This window comes from Coregonus clupeaformis, chromosome 6 (assembly GCF_020615455.1).
Source record: "Coregonus clupeaformis isolate EN_2021a chromosome 6, ASM2061545v1, whole genome shotgun sequence".
Taxonomy (NCBI): domain Eukaryota; kingdom Metazoa; phylum Chordata; class Actinopteri; order Salmoniformes; family Salmonidae; genus Coregonus; species Coregonus clupeaformis.
The window spans coordinates 45,556,719-45,570,080 of record NC_059197.1 but is presented as its reverse complement, the minus strand read 5'-3'; the positions used below and the strand labels follow the sequence as shown (position 1 = coordinate 45,570,080).

The 13,362-nt window shown below is 40.1% G+C and overlaps 3 protein-coding genes across 4 annotated transcripts; 1 reads left to right on the top strand and 2 right to left on the bottom strand.

The window, feature by feature from the left end:
* Window positions 1-52: 52 nt before the first annotated feature.
* LOC121567440 (ribonuclease T2) lies at window positions 53-5,691 on the bottom strand. The gene is made up of 10 exons (XM_041877485.2): window positions 5,602-5,691; window positions 5,153-5,256; window positions 4,862-4,919; window positions 4,702-4,769; window positions 4,462-4,519; window positions 4,312-4,379; window positions 1,433-1,546; window positions 1,265-1,313; window positions 771-851; window positions 53-481 (listed from the first exon to the last, which is right to left on the bottom strand). Exons 2-10 carry the CDS (start codon window positions 5,242-5,244, stop codon window positions 284-286), a joined length of 786 nt encoding a protein of 261 aa, XP_041733419.1. The 5' UTR covers window positions 5,245-5,256; window positions 5,602-5,691; the 3' UTR covers window positions 53-283.
* Window positions 5,692-6,102: 411 nt separating this feature from the next.
* LOC121567438 (cytochrome c oxidase subunit 7A2, mitochondrial) lies at window positions 6,103-9,447 on the top strand. Its single transcript, XM_041877481.2, has 4 exons — window positions 6,103-6,209; window positions 8,476-8,562; window positions 9,088-9,172; window positions 9,286-9,447. Exons 1-4 carry the CDS (start codon window positions 6,195-6,197, stop codon window positions 9,339-9,341), a joined length of 243 nt encoding a protein of 80 aa, XP_041733415.1. The 5' UTR covers window positions 6,103-6,194; the 3' UTR covers window positions 9,342-9,447.
* Window positions 9,448-9,756: 309 nt separating this feature from the next.
* On the bottom strand, window positions 9,757-13,054 carry LOC121567437 (calcineurin B homologous protein 2-like). Of its 2 annotated transcripts, none has more exons than XM_041877479.2 (7): window positions 12,777-13,054; window positions 12,089-12,161; window positions 11,882-11,962; window positions 11,586-11,710; window positions 11,430-11,491; window positions 10,910-11,032; window positions 9,757-10,685 (listed from the first exon to the last, which is right to left on the bottom strand). In XM_041877479.2, the coding sequence occupies exons 1-7, from the start codon at window positions 12,841-12,843 to the stop codon at window positions 10,632-10,634; spliced, it is 585 nt and encodes a 194-aa protein (XP_041733413.1). In that variant the 5' UTR covers window positions 12,844-13,054; the 3' UTR covers window positions 9,757-10,631. The 2 variants fall into 2 exon arrangements, with proteins under 2 accessions (XP_041733413.1, XP_041733414.1); XM_041877480.2 differs by having other exon boundaries at window positions 12,761-12,842.
* Between the last annotated feature and the right edge of the window lie 308 nt (window positions 13,055-13,362).

The window sequence follows — 13,362 nt, the reverse complement described above, 5'->3', positions numbered from 1 at the left end:
ACTGTGTGGTGTCTTTATAAACATTGTGTTTTGTATATACGTAACAATAAGGTGCTTTAAAATGCTCATTTATTTTGCTAACAAAATATATATATTTTGGAATCACCAAAAGCATGTTTGCAAAACAAAAATACTTAAAGGACTTAAAGTGTATCTATATTACATGAGGGCCTTAAATGTCATCTACCTCAAAGATGTGAGCCCTGCAATTCAAGAACTTGCTTATCATTAGGTTAAGCCAGCAGGCATGGCAGCCCCGTCTGTGGTGAGGGCAGACGTAACACTAGTCACAGGGCTGGTGTGGGCGGTCGTGGTTTATAGGGAAGTGGAAGACAGTGGAGTTATCTGGACAGGGGTGCCCAGGAGAGGTGTGCCAGAGCTGGGTAGGTTGAGGTTCAGCTCCCTGGTCCTCTTCGTGATGACATCCAAGGGTGAGGTTTTGAGACAGAGGAATCTTCACCTGGACCAATACTTCTCGTCCCTGGGGGAAGGGATTCCATTTACACGCCCACAAATGAACAATGTTTCTCTACGTCTGCAATATATTTGAAGCATCAGTGCCATTGCCGAATTACACCAAAGGCAAACGGACAACACTCAAGTGGTGATAATGTGTGGTTTGGTACAATACTACAGTGACGCTTTAGCTTGGTCACAGATTTGTTTTTGCTCTTGTCTACTCCAAACAGTTTGGCATGACACTGAGTGACAAAGAGCTGGCATGATGGCACAGACAGAGGCTAAGGATTCTTACCTAGCTGTTAGCTTACCTTTTCATCATTTATACACTGAATCTGGACACCGGGGTCATCTCCAATGACTGGGGCCAGAGCATGCTTGACTTCATCGTACTAAACAGATGGCAGAACAATGCATTAAGTGACTTATTCAGCTGGAATTCTTCAAGTTTCATCCTACTTCCCCATGTAAACTTTTTAAGTTCAAAGTTAATTGCCTTTGTCATAAATATGAATTATTTGTCATGTTCTCAGGGTTTCTCTTTTATGTTTCTGATCTCAACCAAACAAGTTCACTTAAGTGGTTCTATTTTATAAGATCCCTACTAAAACACATGCTGCAAAAAGACAAGATAATTGAATTACGATGTTTATAGACTTCATATCCTTATTTGGATGCAGTGTCTCAGTCTGTACATCCAAATAATGGTACATGAAAAGCATTGTAATTTAGTTTCTGTAAACCCCACAATGCAATGCCTATAGATGTCTCTTAACCCTTCCCCAAGGTGATGGTGATTACCTACTTGATAAGACCGGTTACAGGAGGGCTTGATGCCTGCATCCTCCAAGGCTCTGAATAACGGGTGGAGAACAGGTAGCTTAGCCAGGATAAAAGCTGTCAACAGAGGTTTGACAATGTGTAATTGTGAAACAGGCAGGTTAGGTGTGTGAATGTGAGCAATGGGGCTGACCGGTCTATATCGAAGCGGCCGCGTAGTTTCAGACATATCTGGAAGTAACGCGAGGGAGAGTTCATGCCCTCCACACAAGCAGCACAAGACCCATGTTTGATCCATTCATCTTTCCTGTTGGAGAAACACATGCACGTTCAGTGACACGCTCTGTTATGCAGCTGTAACACAATTTATATTCTGTGAACTAGAATACAGTAATAACATTCTGTGGGGACTCCAGTCAATCTAACAGAGAAAATCATGTTAAATTATACAGTGCATGCGGAAAATATTCAGACCCCTTGACTTTTTCCACATTTTGGTATGTTACAGCCGTATTCTAAAATGGATTAAAAAATGTTTCCCCCTCTTCAATCAACACACAATACCCCATAATGACAAAGCGAAAACAGGTTTTTAGCAATTTTTGCAAATGTATAAAAAATTAAAAACCGAAATACCTTATTTACATAAGTATTCAAACCCTTTGCTATGAGACTCGGAATTGAGCTCAGGTGCATCCTGTTTCCATTGCTCATCCTTGAGATGTTTCTACAACTTGGAATCCACCTGTGGTAAATTCAATTGATTGGACATGATTTGGAAAGGCACACACCTGTCTATGTAAGGTCCCATTACCAAATAGGGCTATCTTCTGTATACCCCGCCTACCTTAACTTTTAAGAAGGCACACCTGTTAATTGAAATGCATTCCAGGTGACTACCTCATGAAGCTGGTTGGGAGAATGCCAAGAGTGTGCAAAGCTGTCATCAAGGCAAAGGGTGGCTATTTGAAGAATCTCAAATATAAAATATTTTTTGGTTTGTTTAACACTTTTTTGGTTACTACATGATTCCATATGTATTAAATACCCTTGAATGAGTAGGTGTGTCCAAACTTTTGACTGGTAGTGTATATCCTACAGTAACTTTGCCTGCCTTTGATTATTACCTCCTAAACTGGTTTGGCTGCTGGCAATCCCCCTTGTTTTTGGCAGGTGCATGGTTATCAGAACACAGGAAGCCATTGTTCGTAAAGTAATGATGGACTCTTGTTTCTCTTTGCTTATTTGAGCTGTTCTTGCCATAATATGGACTTGGTCTATTACCAAATAAGGCTATCTTCTGTATACCGCCCTTACCTTGTCAAAACACAACTGATTGGCTCAAACACATTAAGAAGGAAAGAAATTCCACAAATTAACTTTTAAGAAGGCACACCTGTTAATTGAAATGCATTCCAGGTGAGTATCTCATGAAGCTGGTTGAGAGAATGCCAAGCGTGTGCAAAGCTGTCATCAAGGCAAAGGGTGGCTATTTGAAGAATCTCAAATTGAAATATATTTGTTTAACACTTTTTTTGGTTACTACATGATTCCATATGTGTTATTTCATAGTTTAAATGTCTTCACTATTATTCTACAATGTAAAAAATTGTAAAAATAAAGAAAAAACCTTGAATGAGTAGGTGTGTCCAAACTTTTGCTGGTAGTGTATGTCAGAGCAAAAACCAAGCTGTGAGGTCGAAGGAATTGTCCGTAGAGCTCCGAGACAGGATTGTGTCGAGGGACAAATCTGGGGAAGGGTCCCAAAATGTTTCTGCAGCATTGAAGGTCCCCAAGAACACAGTGGCCTCTATCATTTTTAAATTGAAGAAGTTTGGAATCACCAAGACTCTTCCTAGAGCTGGCCGCCCGGCCAAACTGAGCAATCGGGGGAGAAGGGCCTTGGTCAGGGAGGTGACAAAGAACCCGATGGTCACTCTGACCGAGCTCAAGAGTTCCTCTGTGGAGATGGGAGAACCTTCCAGAACGACAACCATCTCTGCAGCACTCCACCAATCAGGCCTTTATGGTAGAGTGGCCAGACGGAAGCCACTGAAGGACTCAGACCATGAGAAACAAGATTCTCTGGTCTGATGAAACCAAGATTGAACTCTATGGCCTGAATGCCAAGCGTGACGTCTGGAGGAAACCTGGCACCATCCCTACGGTGAAGCATGGTGGTGGCAGCATCATGCTGTGGGGATGTTTTTCAGCGGCATGGACTTCAGCGGCATGGACTGGGAGACTAGTAAGGATCGAGGGAAAGATGAACGGAGCAAAGTACAGAGAGATCTTTGATGAAAACCTGCTCCAGAGCGCTCAGGACCTCAGACTGGGGCGAAGGTTCACCTTCCAGCAGGACAACGACTCTAAGCACACAGCCAAGACAACGCAGGAGTGACAGCGGGACAAGCCTCTGAATGTCCTTGAGTGGCCCAGCCAGAGCCCGGACTTGAACCCTGATCGAACATCTCTGGAGAGACCTGAAAATAGATGTGCAGCGACGCTCCCCATCCAACCTGAAAGAGCTTGAGAGGATCTGCAGAGAAGAGTGTGTGCCAAGCTTGTAGCATCATACCCAAGAAGACACGAGGCTGTAATCACTGCCAAAGGTACTTCAACAAAGTACTAAGTAAAGGGTCTGAATACTTATGTAATGTGATATTTCCGTTTTTTATTCACATTTGCATAAATGTCTAAAAACCTGTTTCTGCTTTTTCATTATGGGGTATTGTGTGTAGATTGATGAGGGGGGAAACAATTTAATCCATTTTAGAATAAGACTAACGTAACAAAATGTGGAAAAAGTAAAGGGGTCTGAATACTTTCCGAATGCACTGTATATTAGAGATAGATGGTGAAACAGGTAGTGTAAAAGTTGAAGAAACAAATTTGGTAAGAAGACCTTTTAACTGGGTTGGGGTCCATTCGAATTGAAGCCAGTCAATTCAGGAAGTAAACTGACATTCCAATTCAATAATTTAAAAAAGGCCATCTCTTTTTAATGACTTCTCAATAAACTGAAAAGGAGAAGCTATTCAATTCGAAATTGACCCCCATCCTGCCTCTTACCAGAAGAGAAAACTGGAGTGGGTCTTGAGTAGGGATGGCCAAAGTTGAGAGAGTTCAGGGTCCAGGTCCTGAAAGAAAGAGGGATCACTTCTGAACACACAGATTCTTCATTGTCCTTCGATGGTGACTGTAACCAGAGACATGTTTTACCTTGAGGTCGGAGTGGAATATTGGCCAGCAGAGGCAACATGTATGAGCTTTCAAAGGCCTAGGTCAAAAACAGAAAAATGATCAGATATGAATTGGCATTCTCATTCAGTTTATTAAGATCAGTCAAAAGGTTTTATTCTGATGGGGAATGACAAAAATCTATGGGTATATACAATTAATTTAAAAGTTCAAACATGGATGTACCATTCACACATTTCCCCTTTAAAAATGTGTTTTTACCACAGTCCATGGATAGTCCAGTTCTGGATGTTTGGAGGTATTCTGCATTGAGATGAATTCTTTAGACCCTGTGCAGAGTTAGATTGAGTTAGAATAACAAGAATGGGTGATTGACGACGATGAGGATGGTGAAGTGCTATGGAGAAGTGGTTGACCTCACCAAACAGAAGCTCCCAGGCCACTGCAGAGTAAACTTCAAACACTGCCATGTACAGAACCTGGGAGAGATAGAATGATTCTGTATCCTAATGCCCAAGACTATTTCATATTTGAACATAACAATACATCACACTCATGATAGAGGCACATGCAACTATGCTTGTCCCAAAATATAGTATTATAGTCAAAAATCGACATGTACTATAGAAGTTGAAAATCCAACTTCTGCACTTGGTTGATCTACATTACACCGTTGGATTGATATATTTACAATGCAAGATCCTGATCTTACTTTTCCTGCTGGTCTGCTGTCCAGTGGTCAGACTCCATGGTGAGGGTAAGGACAGAAAGCAAGGCCACCATGAGCAGCACTGGTGAAAGCATATTTATGCTAGTCTAGGAGTGTGTGACAAAAATATATTGGCTACAATTGTATGCGAAAAAAGTGTGAAGTATGTTGTTCTCATAAACATTAAAGACACCGCAAACTTGTCAATTCATAGAAATGTCATAACAAATTATGCTAACATCTTGTGTTAGACACCAGTTGAAGAGGTATCATACATTTCACATGTGCATGCCTTACTGTTGAGTTAGGCCTTGTCTACACCGCTAAATCGTACTATTGTTTCCATATCTAACTACAAACAAGGACAGCTAGAGACATACATGTATGCCTATAAACATCAAGTTTACACAAACCATATAGTACAACTATAACAAATGTGTTATGAGACTTACCAGAGACAGTGATCATGTGTGACTGATCTATGATGACAGTTCTCTACTAATGTGAGAAAAATGCTAAACCAAAGCTCTCTGTTTGCCTGATCTCATGATCACAGCTGGGGAGAGGTGAGACAACAGACTCAGTTCCTCTTTCTGAGGACCTCAACCCAGAAATGAAACCAAGAGTGTCTGGCTTTGAGACTCTTTTATAATATTATTCACACAACTGGAAGATGGATGGTGTGCCCGAAAACAAGTGAATCAATTAGAATGATGCAAATACAGGAATGACATCACCTAAGTACAAACTGTAAATGAGAAGCATACATTTTCCATATAAAGAATTTCACTTCAATTCAAATAAACATATTTATATTTAATGATGTGTGAGGACAGAAATCAGTGTGAACAACGGGAACCAAAGAAGCAATTTTAGACCTTAGGAGTGAAGGCTTGAGCACTTCCATAGCGCTGGGAGAGTTTGGTCTCTCCTGGTGACCATAGTTTGGCTCCCATTCAGAAATACTGCAATATGTGACTGTGCCCTTGTACGGGCCACGGCTAGACAAGCAGCAAGAGGCTTCACACTGAGTACAACCTCCGCCATGAATCACCTACTGGTAAAAACGTTTAAAAAATCCTACTTTTTCTGTTCTCTCTGCTGCTAATGGTAATCTGAATCATAGAAAGATTTATAATATTTTTAATAGAATCTTGGATCTTATTTGGATAGAAAAGTACAGTTGGACTGACCTTTGTACCACCTTTTATTAATGTGGAGAGTAGAAGGCAAAATGAGTTGTGCTATATGTCTTCCTGATTACTTGTTGCTAAGTATTAGATAAAGAAATACATTCCAGTATGTGTGGGGGATAAGTTAGACGGACTATGGCCTCAAATAACCTGTTGCAGGCCCCGTCTCTGCCCCGGTGGTTGACTGATAGTGAGGCCTGCATATAAGCAACTTTAGACAGTAAAACACGAAGGGTGGTCCCAGGAGATTCTGATGTCATTCTAGAGAAATGTAGTTACTGAGATATATTACTATCTGTCTAGATAATCTCTCTGTAAGGTCGTATTGGACTCATATTGTCATTCAGATTAAATTTAATAAAAAACTGGGTCTTATTGATATTTTAAAATATGTTGTTTACAAGCTCCTACTGAGAGGTCATATTATTTTAATTATATCCCTCTCACTTCTCAGTGAGGTGGAAAAATGCTATTGTATATTAGTGTTGTATATTTTCATTGATTCACATTTCCTCTATCTTTCCTTTATGATTTATCTAGGCAAACTGTGCCATGTCCACATATAGCTTACACATATGTACACATGTACACACACATGCACGCACACACGTACACACACACACAGGGAATCCAGTCCAAGGGGAAGGGTTTAATGTTCCTCCCTCCAAAATATATCATCTAATTGGTTGAGGTCACAGGTTGAGTGGCAGTCATTGGCTGGCAGCAATGCCAGTTCTCGCCCACTGGTTCAGGCACCCAATTTGACCTTGGTAGAGATCACACTGTGGCACAGTTCTCTTAAAGGGACAGAACCCAAGTCAACAAAAGTATACAAAATGGTCTTCAATTAAATGAAAAGGTTTTGCCTGTGATAGTAAAAAGTAGTAAGAGATTCACCTCACAGAGAATGTTTACGTGATACAAAGACCAATAGATTAAAAACTTGAATAGAGATTACTTTCTTTCAGTGCTGAAATAGTGCTGTTATAATGAATGAACTATAATAATAATTAGTCATTTAGCAGTCACTCTTATCCAGAGCGACTTACAGGAGCAATTAGGGTTAAGTGCCTTGCTCAAGGGCACATCGACAGATTTTTCACCTAGTCGGCTCGGGGATTAGAACCAGCACCCTTTCGGTTACTGGCACACCGCTCTTAACCACTATGACCCACCACTAAACTACCTGGGTCAGAACAAGTGGTATGGGTTAGGGGGTATGGTTTGACCCCGATTTTCAACAGATTATTTCATTGACAATAATGGTTATATGCCGGTAATTACTTGACAGTGTCATTTTACAGAATATCGATAGGTGGTCTGATTTCATATTTCATTAGGAGTGACAGATTATTTGTCAAAGGAAGCTGAATCTCTGCCTTGTTTACAGAGAAGGCTTTTGGTTGTTTGTATCTTGGAGGATGTTGATTTAATCAAGCATTTTGATGTGACAAACCAGCTGTCTTTGAAACTAGCACCACTTTGGATGGAAAGTATGTCTAAGATGCCAAAATGGTACATTCACTCAAAAGGTCTAAAACATACTGAAGGTGATACACACCTAAAAGTCTGTGAAATTTCCCCCCTGCATGCTGTTAAAAGAAAAGAAAAAAGAACATTTGTAGCTCTGTCTAATGTTTTTGTGTATGCGAACCACTCATACTTTTTTTGCCACTCAAAAGGTTTAAACCAGTTAGAAGTGGATATTTCCTCTCATAACCAAGACTGTATATAATAGCAGTTGTCGTCATGACAAACACTATTTAAATGGAGAGGGAAGTAAGAGTAACCCAAAGAGTTTTCCATAGCGCTTTCCTCTTATAGGAAACAACAGGCTACTATCACATCCCTCTAAAAGTGAAAGTAGAAAAACAGGTGTTGAACCACAAAGGTAAATCCCAAGCTATTATTACCATTTAATACTGATCATCCATTCTCTAAATAACATACTATACTATTGTTATGTTATTATCAAATGGTTTATTCTACTAGAAACACTATGAAAATAGCACCTAGCCTCAGCCGCTCAGTCAGCATGTCCCATTAAGAATCCAACCGATTTGTTTGGGACATTTGGCAGTTAGGGATGCAAAGGGTAGCATGGCTGATTTTATGACTGTGGGATCCTTTCAGAAGCTGCCCCGGCTGGCTACCAGAGCCTTCAGCACAACAACCAAACAGATGAAGAACAAGGTGCCAGATCATCAGAAGCTATTCCAGGTGAGCATGACATCGTTAGGATTCCTGGTTGAGAAACAATCCCAACCTGTATGAGAAACAATCCCAAACTAAGAAAACAAGAGGTGTCTTATCAGTGAATTTAGATTTTTATTGGCAACCAATGGGCCAACAATGTCTACAATATGTGATTTTGGCAGCAAACAAATGTAAACTTTGTCACATCATTCATCAATGTGTACAGAACATGTTTAATCAAGTTCTTCAGAGCAACATTGACCTGATTGTGATCTACTGTATGTGTCATGTTGCGAGATTTATGAATTGCCTGAGGTCCACCGTTGTTGGTCGGCACCTCAGTCTTATCACAGTATTGAACATTGAAAAAGAGCATTACGGGTTTTAAAGGGACCTAACGGGATAGTTGTTCCGTTCTTCAGATTAATGGTCTGGAATGCAATTCAGTCTGGTTTATCATCACATATCACAAAGTTATTTTTGGCTTGCAATGAAAGCCCAGTGATTCATGATCATGAATAGGTATTTGACCCCTAACTTTGGTTACAGGCGGACAATGGATTGCCAGTCCACATCAAGGGAGGGACCACTGATGTCCTTCTCTACCGTCTAACAATGACCATCACCCTCGCAGGTCCCTGTTACATTCTTCCATCAACGCACTCTGTACATTTGGAGTATTGTGCTGATGGTTTTCTATGCTGCATCATATACGTTCTAATCATTGTGTCTCTCTGTTCTTTTTAGGCACTGGATACTCCTTATTCTGGATTCTATGTGCCTGTCAGCCTAAGGGCAAATGAGGAAGCCCTGCTAATGCATGTGTTTATTGTTGAAATCAATTCCTCTTTATGACCTTCTTCTAATGTTATGGCACACTTTATGTACAAAATAAATTTATCCATTATGCCTCTGTTTCAAGGCAAGCCTGAATGTCAGTGTGTGTGAATGTCAACCACTTAAGAAATACTTTATTTTCCACTATCACCCATGTGCTATTTCACTTAACCTCAGTGAAAATATATATTCCTGCCACCCTGTGTTCAATCAGAGAAATTATAAGGAACATTTCACAAGGAACAAACTTTGGAAATAACCCCATGTTATACGGCCATAGATAGCAACAGGAGGTGTGACTATTTTAATCAGTAACATCAAAAAGCTAAATGTACTGATGCTTGAAATATGAAAATCAGTTGCAAAAATACTCCACTCAAACACCAATAGCGTTATTTAATTATGATTCCATGTATCTGACAAAAAAAATTCATAGATTTGAGAAATAGATTTTGGCACACATTAGTTCAATGTCATCCAGTCAGTCACAAACAGACCCTTTCATTACTCTGGGTCAAAATGTACACCTTAGTTTTTGTTGGACTGTCATTCTCTCTAAAACAAATCTATTGAAACACAATTATAGCCAAGCTTAAGTTTTTCATGGCCTTTTCTCCTCATAAGCAACTCTGTAAATTAATGATATAATTTACAAAAATATTTATTTGTAGAAATATTCTATCACTTTCATACTCATATGTATAGTTCTCATGTTCAGTGTATTTGGACACCGACTGCTACATCTAGAGACTTATTACAGTCAAGTCTTACTTTTTAAAAATGTTCAAGGAAGAGTGAACTTCAAGTATCTGTTTCCCTTCCTAAAAGCTTATGTTTGCCCTTGTCAAAACTAACATAATTTAAAATGTAGGTTCTGCAACAAAAAAAAAAACTACAATTGTAAAGCGACTTTGGGTCCTTGAAAAGTGCTATAAGTCCCATGTATAATTATTATTATTAAATGGCATTTTACTGTATTATATAAAAGCAGTTATTATGTAGTTATACAGTAGGCCTATAGTGCGGTTAGACTTTGGAACATGATCCCCATATTCCAGTATGCAGTAAACAACATATTAAGTTACAGCATTTTAGTCAGTCATTTACGATATTTAGTGTTAGTCATCCAGTTAAAGGAATCAGTAGCATAGTAATAGTTCCCTGCTGAAGCCTTGTTTTTACCATGGAGGGATGAGTACACACAAAGTGGGCTACATCTCTGTGAACGGTCAGTTGACCCAATGCAACCACTCTAGCTAGCGCAGGAAGCGAATGCTCATCTTGTGGTCGATGTTTACCTTCTCCAGGGACTGTAAGGAAAAAGAAAAGCCAAAGGTAGACCAACAAATGGTGGAATATGAGAGAGGATAGGCAAAACACTGTCATCGTACAATGTACAGTATGCTGTTTGACTACTGCAATGGCCAACATCATTTTCTATGTGCATGAACTTTGTATGTCTTAGAATTCTGGGTGCACTGTGCTGCAATGCACCATGTTGATATGTCAGTGTTAGAGCTCCTCCCGGTGGTACCTTGCGGAACTCTTCAAAGGAGATGGCATCATCCTTGTCCAGGTCAGCCTCCAGGATGGTGCGGTCGGCAATGCTCTCTAGCTGCTCCTCCGTCACCTGCATCTCCAGCATGGACCGTAGCACCTGTCAATCACCCTCAGCTGTCAATCACATTCCAAACCCATTGGAGAATGGCTTCATTCTATTGTATTGGGCCCTCAAATTCAAAATCCCGACTTTGAAGCCAGTTCCACTGCTTTTTTCATACTTCCCCTCTAATCAGGGACTGATTTAGACCTGGGACAACAGTTGGGTGCAATTAACTATCAGGTAGAACAGAAAACCAGCAGGCTCCGGACCTCATAGTGTAAGATTTGAATACCTCTGGTATAGGGTGTTGGCATTTTAGCCATCAATTGCAGGGACATACCAGACCTGGTTTACAACAGAGAAACAATTTGCATCACTAACTATTGGTGGTATATTGTGTTGCTCAACATACAGAGTATTATTGTCAGTAAAGCTAACAGTTATTACGGACCTGTAGAAGCTCAGCTCTGGAGATTTTGCCATCCTTGTCCTGGTCATATAGTTGGAAGGCAACTGAAAGGAAGGAGAAAACCAGTGGGGAACTGACTGAGTTGAATTTTAGTGCAAAAATTTATTTTGTGAGTCAACTATCTGCCAGAGGACTCACACTTGAGTTTACTGGTCCTACTGTTGACAGGTTCAGGCATACTGGGATCTTTGGGACGGTTTTTGTCCGCAGGCCGGAAGTGGGCCAGGATCCTCACAAAGGAGTGGAAGTCCACCGTTTCCTGTCTGAGAGAGATATTATTTTAAGACCAGAACGCTTACATTCCAAAAGTAGAGGATACATGGACATTTGATTTAAAAAGAAATTGTTGGCATTAACCTTCACCTTACCATTTCATTGGCGAGGTTATCAAGTCAGTAATGTTACTCAAACATGTAAGAAATGTTGTTCTATACCCTGGAGAGAAGAAAGCCCCAATGATCCGATCCCCAATGGGGTTCATCGCCAACCTATTAATGGCTCCGAAATCCTGTGGGCTTCACAGTAATGGGGATAGAACAAAGACAGGACATTCAGACATAAGTTATTCTGAAATGCACTGTTTTAGTCAACACTGGTTCAACAAACAAACTCCATAAAGATGACATGGTCCCACCACTTACCGGAGATGGCCTGTCTTCTCCTTGTCCAATGCTTCGAAACGGTCATAAAGTCGAACAATGTGTGCAGGGGTGACTATAATGAGAAAACAAGAGAACATCGATTCATGCTATTAGTAATGGGGCAGGACAGTGGCACACCAAATAATTTAATCAATATATGCAATAACCATATAGAGGCCAGTTCATTGCTCTGGATTCCATTCAAGCAAACACTCCATGAATTATTCAAGCATTTGTAAAAGTAGCCTAAAGGCCAAGTTATTCATTTACCTACAACTTCTCAAAGCCACATGTATATGTCAAAATAAGTATCTGTTCAAAGCTTAGATATTCAATACTGTACTTGGTCGGGTAAGACGCATGCGTCTTTTGGCCAGCCAAAGTTGCGCGCACAATTTGCGCACCTGTCAACCATCAATCTTGTGGTTGCGAAAGCGATTAATAATTTGCACACATTTCAACGTATCTGCACTCTAAAACTTTGAGGACGAAATGCAATAGAAGCAATAGAAAACTTGGGCTCCATACAGCTGTCACAATAACATTTATAATGAAATCCCGTTATTCGCCCACTCAAAGATTTGTCCTCGAATTTGGCATAAACTATGACGTTATTGTACAATCATGACAATCTCAATACAGTTTTTCTAGTACCCTAAATTACAGTCCTACCCATCCGAGAACTTACAACCCGTTTCTTGCATTAATTCTTCGACGTTTGGAATTTTTGACAGGTTGGAGTTTGTCGAGCCCATTTCTACAGAAACAAACAACAATAACACCTGTTTCACTCGATAAATAAACGTCAGGTCCCAGAACTTCAGATTTTCCTGTTAACTTCCCATTGCCTGTGGTTTAGAAATGATAAACGAGTGTAGCTATGAAATAAACTTTAGTATCCTCGACTAGAGCAAGGGTTTATTGAACGTCAGTTCAGCGCTAATGATAGGCATCATATCTACCCAACCGCTGTTAAACCAAGGGGACCAAATGACCAATGGGGTCGTGACATATGTTTTCAAGAACACAAATTCAACCAAGTCTGTTCTTACAACAGATCTCCAAGAATGACATATAATTTTAGCAACAGCCTGGATTTACTATCCAGCATGGATAGCATTATATATAGCAAAGTGGATCTTTGATTAATATATTTGCATTATAGCTATATCATCACTAATAGCCTACTACCAACACTAATCCATTACGTAATGGAATCTTTAACCCAATGATTATAATAGGCTACTAGCCTGTATGCTCCTGAGTAGCCTGAC

Excerpts from the sequence above, each read along its gene's own strand:
- LOC121567440 (XM_041877485.2), bottom strand. The coding sequence starts at position 5,244 with ATGCTTTCACCAGTGCTGCTCATGGTGGCCTTGCTTTCTGTCCTTACC. Across the intron at positions 4,920-5,152 it reads ACAGCAGACCAGCAGGAAAA|GTTCTGTACATGGCAGTGTT; the intron begins GTAAGATCAGGA and ends TATCTCTCCCAG. Across the intron at positions 1,314-1,432 it reads GGCCGCTTCGATATAGACCG|AGCCTTGGAGGATGCAGGCA; the intron begins GTCAGCCCCATT and ends CCCGTTATTCAG.
- LOC121567438 (XM_041877481.2), top strand. Across the intron at positions 8,563-9,087 it reads ATCATCAGAAGCTATTCCAG|GCGGACAATGGATTGCCAGT; the intron begins GTGAGCATGACA and ends CTTTGGTTACAG. Across the intron at positions 9,173-9,285 it reads AATGACCATCACCCTCGCAG|GCACTGGATACTCCTTATTC; the intron begins GTCCCTGTTACA and ends TGTTCTTTTTAG.
- LOC121567437 (XM_041877479.2), bottom strand. The coding sequence starts at position 12,843 with ATGGGCTCGACAAACTCCAACCTGTCAAAAATTCCAAACGTCGAAGAA. Across the intron at positions 11,492-11,585 it reads TAGGACCAGTAAACTCAAGT|TTGCCTTCCAACTATATGAC; the intron begins GTGAGTCCTCTG and ends CCTTCCTTTCAG. Across the intron at positions 11,033-11,429 it reads CCAGAGCTGAGCTTCTACAG|GTGCTACGGTCCATGCTGGA; the intron begins GTCCGTAATAAC and ends GGTGATTGACAG.